General features: G+C 27.8%; 1 protein-coding gene across 1 annotated transcript in view; it reads left to right on the top strand.

The window, feature by feature from the left end:
• LOC117170075 (eukaryotic translation initiation factor 4 gamma 1-like) overlaps window positions 1–11,153 on the top strand; it is a 129,614-nt gene that overhangs the window by 71,075 nt on the left and 47,386 nt on the right. The window contains exons 4-6 of the mRNA XM_033356597.1: window positions 1,780–2,007; window positions 4,294–4,420; window positions 4,596–4,781. Coding sequence (XP_033212488.1) covers window positions 1,780–2,007; window positions 4,294–4,420; window positions 4,596–4,781 — 541 coding nt within the window. The remainder of the gene's footprint in view (window positions 1–1,779; window positions 2,008–4,293; window positions 4,421–4,595; window positions 4,782–11,153) is intronic.

Genomic DNA, 11,153 nt, shown 5'->3' with positions numbered 1-11,153 from the left:
AAAAAAAAAAAAATGATTTTCTACTACATTGTGGAATTTTCGAGCCGAAAATACGAATTTTTTCCAAAACAGATAAAATTTCCACACGAGAATATGAAGATTCTACAAAAAAGTTAATTTTCATTGAAGAACTTGAATTTTCACTAAAAAAGTAACTTTTTAGTTAAAAGAATGAATTTTTAAGAAACAAAAAAACACTATTTTTTAAATAAAATTATATATCTTGAATCAAAAAATTAACTTTTCAGGAAGTAGTTGAACTTTCACCCAAGGAGTTGAGTTTCTTAAGAAAAAAGGTGAATTTTAACCAAATATAATCATTTTCGGCCAAGTAGTTAAATTTTCTACCAAATTATTCAACATTCGAACCAAAAAGATGAATGTTCAACAAAATAGTTGAATTTTCAAGCAAAGTAGTATTACTTTTTAATAAAATTGTTGCATTTTCATGAAAATGATTTCAACCAACAATATTTAGATTTTCTTATTTGGTTCTACAAATTTAGTTTGCATTTATTTTGAAAGACAAGAAGAAAAGGGTAATAATAGGGAAAAGACAGCGAAAAGCCTGACATAAATAAATTAGAATTTTGATATTTTTATAGTAAATAATAACATTTTACAGTAAAGATAAAGTTCATTATTAATAATTTAAAAATATTAGGTTAGAAAACTGGAAATGTTATAAAGTTAATTGTTCATTGCGCATTTTTGATTTCATACTATACACTTTCGAGTCCAGCACGAAGAAATTCCTCTCTTATGTTTGAGCTTGAATAATTTTATAAAAAAAGCCAAAGAATTTATTGTAAAATAGTCTTTTCTACTATTTTTTTCCATTAAAAAAATAGAGAGGAAGACATTTTTTTACGGTCGTAAATATTCACAAAAGTGCCCAAAATGTCTGAACTTTTCAATTCTCTTGAGTTTTTTCTTCTACAATTTTTTTAAAACAAAATGACGGCTAAAAGACGGAAAACAAAAATTTTTAATTTCGTTTTCTCGATATTTTTGCTGATTTTTTCGCTGAAATCATATAAATATTTAATTATTTTAGAGAAAAGGTATTTAAATAGTTTATTTTTCAACAAAATACAAATATTTAGTGTTAAATAGATAAAATCATGATATTAAGATTATAAAAAATCATTTTATTGCTATTTTACGTCATTTTCACCCTAAAATCCAATGTAGTGAGTGAAATATCGTCTTTTTTTAAACAATTGAGTTAAAATTTGTTCCGTTTTTGATAGCCATTTTGTTTAGAAAAATCGTAGATAAAAAAACTCAACGGATTTGAAAAGTTCAGACATTTTGTGCAAATTTGCGACAATAAAAAGAAATATCTTCCAACTCTATTTTTTTATTGGAAAAAAATTGCTTAAAAAAAAGAATTTTTTTTTAAATTTGTTAATTATTAATTGAAAATCAATATTTTCCGTTTTTTAAATCATTGCATCGTTTAGAGTATACCCGAAAATAGAAGAAAAGAGTATTTTACAATAAATTCTTTGCTTTTTTTTTTAAATAAAATTATTCAAGTTCAAACGTTAGAGAGAAATTGCTTCGTTTTGTGACTTAATGGGTTAATGCGGGAAAAATGCTATTGCACTATTTTTACACCATTTTTTTTTCACATTTTTGTCAGCATTACAATATTATTTTTGATGGCTGAAGTGAGTCCGATGCCTAAAATTAGTTTCAGGCTTTTCCAACTAAACACCAATGATTGAAAATAGTTGGATGAATTGTGTGCTAATAATTTTTTGAATTTTGCAGGGTTACTACGCAAGCGCTCCGAGGCCGCAGCAACCTAGAGGGATGAATCACAGAGGTGGTCAGAGTGGGGGTAATGCCCAGGTATTAAATATGACCGGGGTGGCTGGAAACGGTACACAGCAACTTCAGTACGCCCATCCCAATATGTCGGCGATGTATGTTCAAAGCCAAGTCTCTGGACTGCAACATCAGCAACCCGTGAATTTTCAAATTCCCACGATGCAGGTAGTAGTATTAGTACCATTTGTTTTACTCAACGATATTCAGTCTAGTCTAAATAAATTATTCAAAGCCGAAGCATTATTTTAAAAAAATATATGTATAGAATGAACCAAAAAGTTTCTTTTTTTCCAAAAACGACGATTTGTGCAATGGTTAGTCCAAATTTTATTTCATTAATTTTTAATTGGGGTAGTTGAATTTTTAATTTAGAGAATTCATTTTGAGTGTAAAAAAAAGAACTAATTTTCTACAACAGAGTTTAATTTGGTACTCAGTTATTGAATTTTTAATTTAAACAGATAACTTTTCAAGCAAGTAGTTGAATTTTTAACTTTAAAAAAACAGTTTTCAACGAAAAATAGAATGAATAAATTTGGAGTTAAAACGAAGTTAATTTTGAACCAAGAATGAAACGATGTTCCAACAAGATAGTGAAATTTTCAAACAAATAATAGAATTGTGAACCGCACGAGATGAATTCTGAACAAAAAATATAATAGTAGACTTTTAAAAATAACAAAATAAATTGTTTAAGCAAAAATAGTTGGATTTTCTTGCTGGGTTATATTTTTTCTTCAGTTTGAATTTAAGCGAAAAAAGGGTGATAAGCTTCGAAAAAGTAAAGTTCAATTTTTACTTTTTTGCATATATTTGTCCCTTGGGGCAGCCCCCGAATAATTTTAAGAACCCACAGTTGGAGAAGTATTACAAATATTGCTCTGAAACCTTGATATATTATTAATTACACCATTTTATTTCAGATTTTTGGCAGAAAGTTTGTATCTTTTTTTTTTTTTAGAACCATTCAGTTGAAAAATTATATTTTTAAATTGAAAATTCAACTACTTTTGGTTAAACAACTAATAGGTTGAAAGTTCATATATTTTGTTGAAAATTCGCATTTTTTTAGATTGAAATTAAAAATCATCTTTTTGATTGAAAATTCTCGGCTTTTGAAAAAGTGTTTTTGTTGTTGAAAATTCTTTTTTTCTGGAGAATTACTTTTTTCCAATGTAATTATTCCATTTTTGGTTAACAATTATCTTTTGTAGTCAAGAAATTAACCATTTGCTTGAAAATTTAACTTTCTTACTCTGTAGTCAACCTGAGAATATTTTCAGTTTAGAAAAAAAAAATTATAAACGAAAAAAGGAATTTCCATCTACAATTATCATCAGTCAAAAAAAAAAGGAAACATGTGATACTTGACATTTCATTTTAAAAAATTTATTTAAAATAAATCGGCTGTTCGATTCTATCAACTGAAAACAAACTTTTTATTTCTAAGTTGAAAATTTTGGATAAAAAACATTTTTATTCAATAAATATATAATTTTTTTTAATTTATCTGAATCAGTAATAAAAAATGAACAAAAACGATTTGACTAAACGATTTTGAACCAGTTGAAAATTTAAGAATTTTGAGATTTTCACGTTAAAACTTGAAAGGTTTCAATTTGAAAGATTTAGTCATTAAACAAATATGAACGCGTGACTGAAAGTTTATAAACTATTTTCAACTTAAAAATGACTTCATAATAATATATTTTTAATTAAAGGATTTTATTAAATTTCAAATATTGTTTTAGTCTAAAATATTCAGTTTTTATTACCTCAAAAATGTTTTCAAACCGGGAAAAAACCAGGAAATGACCGAAAATTTATTTCGTCGATTAAAACAGCCACCCTGGTGTACCAGATTGTTAATGTTTCTATTAAAAAAGAAGTTTTTTTTTTACAAAATATCCATGAGGTCCAAAAAATAAAATCTCGCCTAACAGATTAATTTTCCACCAAATCGTTGCATTTCTAACACACACAAAAACATAGGATTTTACCAAAAAATTAATTTTTAACCGAAATTTTCAACCCAAAAAGACGAATTGTCGACAAAAGAGTTGATTATTCAACCAAAAAGTATGAATTTGACAAAATTGTTGAATTTTCAACAAAAAAGGTCAAGTTTGAAATTAATAAAATTTGTAATCAAAGAAGATCAATTTTTAACCAAAAATGTAGAAAAAGTAGATTTTCCAGCCGAAAATAATGATTTTTAAACCAAGAATGGTCAGATTTTCTTTTTGGGTTCTATTAATTCACTTCGCATTTTAGTAGAAAAACGAGAAAAAATCAACATTAAAGTTTATTTTCAATACTTTAAAGAGATTAGGTTAGAAAACTTAACATTTTGCTAAAAAATTGCTTATCAACTGAAATCAACGTCATGTAAAACTGGAAATCTTTGATTGCCGCTTTTTAGTTGAAAAGCCTAATTTCGTGTTTCTTTTCCAGTTTCGAGCACCTCATCAAGCTCACCACAATCAAGGGCAAAATGCTTTTTATCAGACTTACCATCATCCAGCCACAACAATTATTGCGCCAAACATTTATGCGTTTCAACCGCCACATCAAACTCCATGTAAGTGTCTTGATCGTGGGTTCTATCTCTGCAATTTTTTTTTTCAAAACAGAATTGACCCTCTCGGTCCTGATCCTTTTTAATTGCATTAAAAAGAAATACTTTTATTTAGAAACTGGAACTATTTCAGGCCCTATCTGTTGAGAAACTAACATATTTTAATTGGATTTTGCAGATTATCAAGTAAATCCGGCATATTTAAGGAATGCTACTGCGAACGCTGTGAATAGCAATACACAACATATGCAGGGGCAATTGGCTAATGCTCAGGGAAATTCGGTAGTACCTCAGGGTTCACTTCAGCAACCTGCCCAACCTCCTCAGCCAATTCCAGCGATGTCCATGCCTATTGCTCAGACGGGTAAGTTTCATTTTTAGAAAAACTGATTTATCCCGAATTTTTAATGATACTTAATGCACAAAAGCATATTCAAAGAGCTTGGTACGAATTATCAATTTATTATTTTTGATTTTAAAAAATTGATGAAATTAGAGATAGAAAATGAATTATTTCAAACAAAAACTATTTCAATTGGTTGATATTCCGGGCGATGGTTAATTTGGCCCTGATCAGCCGATGTTCTTTGTACCTAATAAAGAGTGAAATGCGGAATATAACATTTTGGGCGATTTAGCACTCATAATGTTCGGAATTTGCGAATTAAAACGATTCCAACGATATATTATTTGAACTAAAATATTTTGAAAATTGAAGAATATAAATTGTGTGAAATTTGATGGACAATTTTTCAGTAGTTTTTACTGAAACGCAATGCCGTAACTTTATTGGTGTAATTTGTTTTGAACTTAAGTATTTTCTAGATGAATTTGGAAACTGATTGACAATCATAAAATTTGTTTGTCGCTTAAAAAAATTGCTTATGAAAGTTAATCAAAAATAGTATTTGGTCACATAAAAAGTAGAATACAAGCAATTTGATAAATTGAAAACTTTTGTTTTATTTTTAGTGACTTAGTCATGACTAAAACAGACTAATGTTCAAATAAGAAAAAAGGAATTTGAAAAAAAGAACTAAATTTTTAATCAAGAAAGAGTTTTCAGTCTAAAGAGAATAAAAATGTCAGTCAAAATGTTCAATTGAAGAATCAATCAAAAATTCTATAAATTTGTAAAATTATATAATATTAAGCAATCTGGAGCTAGAAATAGTAATTATTTTATGATCTCAGAAGTCGAATTTTTCCTACAATTCTTTGAAAATCCGGCAAAGTTAAAAAAATTGCTTCAACCATCTTTCAGATTTTTTTTTTGAAAATTTGGTAAATTTAAAAAAAAATCATTTTTAGTTTTCCTAGGAATTTTTTTTTATTAATCTTCTAAGTTTTAAATTATTTTGGGATATTTTCCATAATTCTGAATATATATCTTAAACTTACTCGAATTTTCCCGTAATTAATAATGGACTAAACATTTTTCAGATTATAATGAAAATTACGTTAGGTTGAAATTTCCTTAATTTAAAATATTTTTGTGGAAATTAATGTATTTTCTCACAAAAGAATATTTTCTAGAAGAAAATTAATCTTTTCGGTTGAAAATTCAACTGTTTAGTTAAAATTGAACCGTTTCTTTAATATTCTTTTTACGAATGCATTTTTGTGTTTGGAGACTCATTATTTCAGTAAAAAATTCATTTCTTTGGTTGAAAGTTTCACTTTTCTGTCAAAAATTCGTATTTTTTGTTGAAAATAAATTTTTAGACTGCAAATATAACTTCCATTTTTGTTTGATAATTTATCTTTTGAACTGGAAATTTATTTTAGTAGAACATTCATATTTTGGCATTAAAAATTTCACTTTTTTGTTAGAAATTTATATTATCCAGCTGGCCGCTGGAGCGGGAAATGACCGAGAATTTTTGGAGACCGGGAAAAACCGGGAAACTAATTCAAAAATCTTTTACTTAAAAAATTTTCCATTTTAGATTTTTATTTTTAAGCTTACGTTTTTAATTTAAAGAATTTTCAAAGGTAGTCTTGAAGACTTAAACAAGCAAAAAGTAAAAGCATTTGAAGTTGAGAATTTTGGAAAAGAATGATTTTTATTTTATCAACCTCACAAACTATTTTCAATTTGAAAATGACTTCATAATTATATATTCGTAATTAAAGAATTTCATTAAATTTGTAATATTGTTTCAGTCTAAAATATTTCATTTTTAACATAATCATTTTTAAACTTTGTAATTAAGACAAGAGATTATTATTTAATATTTAGCAATATTTGACTCTTTATTTAAAAAGATTAAATTAAAAAACCAAATATTAAAGAGTATACAAATTGAAACTGAATTATTTGACACGGAAAACCTTAAATCGTTAAAATTTCGAAGAACTTTTAAACTCTGAATTTTGCAATTTTAATTTTCTCAAGGATTTTTATTTGTAAGTCAAATTTTTTGTATATAAATAACAATTGAACAATTATTATTCGTAGAAATAATTTGATTCATTTTAAGAAATATTTTGAAGTTTTTAAAAGATTCAAGATTAATTTAAAACATTTAAAATTATTTCAAATAATTTATGGAAGTATTTGTACCGAAAAAGGGCTTCAAAAGAATCAAAAAACATTTTCTTGAGCTTCCTAGGAAAATTTAAAAAGATTTTTAAAATTGTCAAAAAAGAATCTGGAAGATTTCAAGGATTTTTTTTTATTTGCAGGATTTTCTAAAAATCGAAGGAAAAATTCGATTCATTTTAATAGATATTTAGAAGTTTAGAAAAAATTTCAAAAATAGTTTTAAGTTTGAAAAATGTAAAACAATTTTTAGATTTCTAAAGATTTTGAAATACAATTTTGAAACTTTTCAAGGGTGTTTAAACTATTTAAGATGAAAATAATTTACGTAATGTTCAGTTTTTAAAAATATTAATTTTTAATGTTTCTAGCTTAAAATTTCTTAAAATAATATAATTTTGAAAATTTTAGAGTTCATTGATTGATTCTTTAATTTATAGGGCATTGGAAATTATAATGTAGATATATATTTTTAGAATTGAATCTGAATCTTTGAATTCTACATAATTTATAAAAGTACTTCCATTTTATATATTTTTATTTTTATTGAACATTTGAATAAAAATTTGTTGAATTGCAAAACTTTTAAGTTCAATTTTAAGAGTTTAAAACTCAAGATTTCCATTTTCAGTGCTTTAATTTGTAGTTTTTTTTATTGCTTCAAATGGAAAAATGTTTAGCTTTAAAATTCGAATTTTTGAAGTTTTATTGACCGTATAAAATGTTTACGAACCGGGGAAAAGCCGGGAATTTTTATCGTCGATTAAAACGGCCTTCCTGCTTCGGTTTGCAAGCTACACTGTTTTGCAAGAAATTCGTCTTTTTGGATTGCAAATTTAACATTTTGGCCAAAATGGTTTTTCTTTATTCATCGAAAAATCTGTGTTGTTTAAAAATTCAATTCTTTTGTCTATATTTGATTAGGCTCAAGTTTATTATAAGAAAACAGAAGTATGAGCAGGAAAACTTTTGGACACTTCTTTAGCTGTCCCTGTTCAAGATTTCTAAAGTTAGATTTGGAAAACATAATTTTTGAGATTGTCTCGATTAAAATTCGTTATATTCTGCTTTTTACGTGTCAAAATAATATTTTTAATTAACTTTCATAAAAAAATTGGTCAAGCGGTAAACAAAATTTATGATTGTTAATGAGTTTCCAAATTAAGCTAGAAATGACACTATTCAAACTTTTGGACTGGGAATGCAAAATTATTTAAGAATAATTTTGGGAAATGCCATTGTTTGAGAAATAAAGCAAAGTTATGATGTTAGTTGATAGGTTTTAAAATGTGGCGTATTGAGTGAAATATACTGCAAATTTTTCCATCAAATTTCACATGAACTTGAACACGTATTCATTAATTTTTAAAATATTTTGAGTCAAATAACTTTTCGTTGGAATCATTTTAATTCTCAGATTCCGTATAGTATCTTTAGGAATTACCAAGTGATTAAATCGCCCAAAATGTTATATTACACATTTCAGTCCTCATTAGTAACAAAGGACTCCCACTGAGCGTGTAGCAGAGGAACCGTTCACAGGTACCCAGGTCGGTATTTGCCGTCTACCCGATTTTCCATGAAGTAATATATATTCCAGAAAAAGATTTAAATCTTTTTAATTTTGATTTCACGTGATGATAGGGTTGTAAGAACGAAAAGGGGTAGACATAAATTAGGTACTGTAAATTTTCATAATCTAGGGATCAGTTCTCAGATGTGTCATTCCGAATTGTCTGTCTGTCGCTCTCAAAATCGAAATTTTACCATGTATATTTGGTTTACTGCTCCGCCCTTTGTTTTACTAATCCTCTTTTGTTTCATGGTCAACCCTTTAGCTTCTGTATCATAAATTTCGGTAAATCAGTAATTTCGTAACAGGGAAAGTAGGCAGTCGCTCATAATTTTTCGTTGAAAGGTGCATTTGTTCTTGTTTCATTTAATTGACTTCCTTGCGTTCTCGACTTTTGGCAGTTGAGAGGATACAGAAAGTGAAAGTGGGTGGAGCCAGGTTTCAGGTTCAAGGAGGGTTTTTCGTACCTGTCTCGTCTACCAAAAAGGTACTTGTGACTTTAGAATTTAGGTCTTAGGAGTTTAGTTAGGGTCCTTGCAGTATAATTGTTATTTAATCAAAATCGGCTTTCCGAGTTTTTCCAAGATACCCTCATTTTCGGAACTGAGGAATGGGACACACGACTCATAACGCTCGTTTCTGGTGTACTTTAGGTCGGAGTTTAGGTGTTAGGAGTGAGGTTGTGTTGGGCTTTGCCCTTAGCATTTTATCCACACGGACAAAGACACGGCCTGCGATACGGAAACAGGTCCCAGCCTAACTTTGGAATTTCCGCTCCTTGCAGTTTTGGCCAGTTTATCTCCCAACGCTGCGGAGCGTAGATTTGTAAAGTCTCTAGTTTCTTTTTAAAGCTTAGAATATAGGTTTTTAATTTTAAATGAAAACTTTTATCGTTTTAGAGTTTAAAATGCGCTTTTTTATTCCATGAAGCGTAATCATTTTAGATTTTCATTTCTTGAAAGTTTTAAAATTAATTACGACTATTATTTTATATTGAAGTAAAATGCATGTCGTTAATAATAGGTACAAACTGTACTTTGGTGAGTAATCCTCTATGGGGATTTTTTTTTTTTTTTAATTGTCTGATTTAAGTGTGTAATTGTGAAAGTGAATTGGATTGGTCAGTGTTTTTCAGGCGATGATTTTTTAATATATGCTACCGTCTTAACCCGAATTGATTTACAACGAAGTTACTACGATCATTTGTCTTTTAATTCCATCTTATTTCGTGGTTTAACTGGAAATATCATTTAAAAGTAGATTCACCCAATTGTGCTTTTGAAAGAACTATTTTTACCTGTAGTATTCAGTGTGGTTCGAGATGTGACATCACTCTTATGTGATCAGTCGCTAGCACGTGTTTTTTTTTTTTTAAGTTCGAGCTGGAAAAGTGGTTTGAGCTTTGACCAATCACTCATATGTGATCAGTCGCTGCGCACTCAGTGTTTCTGCTTTTCACGGAACAGTACAGGTAAAACTCGTTCTTTTAAAAGCACAATTGGGTGAATCTGGTTTTAACTGATATGTTCAGTTAAAACGCGAAATCAGATTAAAATAAAGACCATATGAGCGTAAGCTCAAACATGTTGTCACATTTTTTTTCAAATCCAACTTGTGTTTACGCAAAAAGTGATATTGTGTATAAAATTTTGGAAATTAAATGATAGGCAATTTCGGGTTTTCGCGTTTTAACTAATTAAAACTAGTTTTCACTGATTTTGGGTATAAACGGTGTTATTTATTTAAACTTGTTTTTTTTTTTTAAGTGGTGGTGTGTTTGAAGGTTAATTTTTGAAATCATGTCATGTTTATTGAGGTTTAATTGGAAAAACTGCTGTCTAATAGAAATACCTTGTAAGTGACATTTGCCATAGAGACTATTTTCAGATTCTTGTGCATGAGAAAATAACCTCTATGGCAAAAGTCACTTACTAGGTTTTTCTGTTGTACAGCAGAAAAGTAGGTTCTTCAAATTCTAAAAATATATCAATTATTATGTCTACTCACCGGGAAAGCCCCTGGAAACGTTAGAATTTCTTTGAGAACTTCCTTACATTTTTTTTTTAAATTGTAATATAAAATTAAAAAACCATTATTTTTCATACGCAAAAGTAGCTTCATATTTCTGTTTAATTTTGTATCAGTTACTTAGTTTTCTACGAAATAGTTGAGTTTTGAACACAAAAAGATAAATGGTAAAAAAAAAAAAAATGTTATAATTTATATCTCAACAAAAAAATTTTAGTTTGAATTAAAAAAACAGTTGGATTTCACCAACAAAAACTATTTTTCAATCAAGTAATTGAATCCTTAGCTACGTATAAATTAGTTTGTAATCAGAAACTTGCAAGTTTTAGCCAAAAAATTGATTTGCTGCCAAAAAAATTAAATTGGAAAAAAGTTGAGTAGTTAACTTTTCATATACGAGAATTATTTTTCAATCAAAACAAAAACGTCTACAAAACTGTTTAATTTTGTACCAAATAGTTGAATTTTGTACCAAATTTTGAATTTTCAGGGCATGTGACACAGCTAAATACCTATATTACCGACCACAGTTTTTCAGTTCACTGAATATTTTTTTGAACCTAAGAACTTTTTTTGTAAATAAAATATCG

This window comes from Belonocnema kinseyi, chromosome 3 (genome assembly GCF_010883055.1).
Source record: "Belonocnema kinseyi isolate 2016_QV_RU_SX_M_011 chromosome 3, B_treatae_v1, whole genome shotgun sequence".
NCBI classification, from domain to species: Eukaryota; Metazoa; Arthropoda; class Insecta; order Hymenoptera; family Cynipidae; genus Belonocnema; species Belonocnema kinseyi.
The sequence above is the reverse complement of the archived record's forward strand: the minus strand, read 5'-3'. Positions and strand labels throughout refer to the sequence as shown.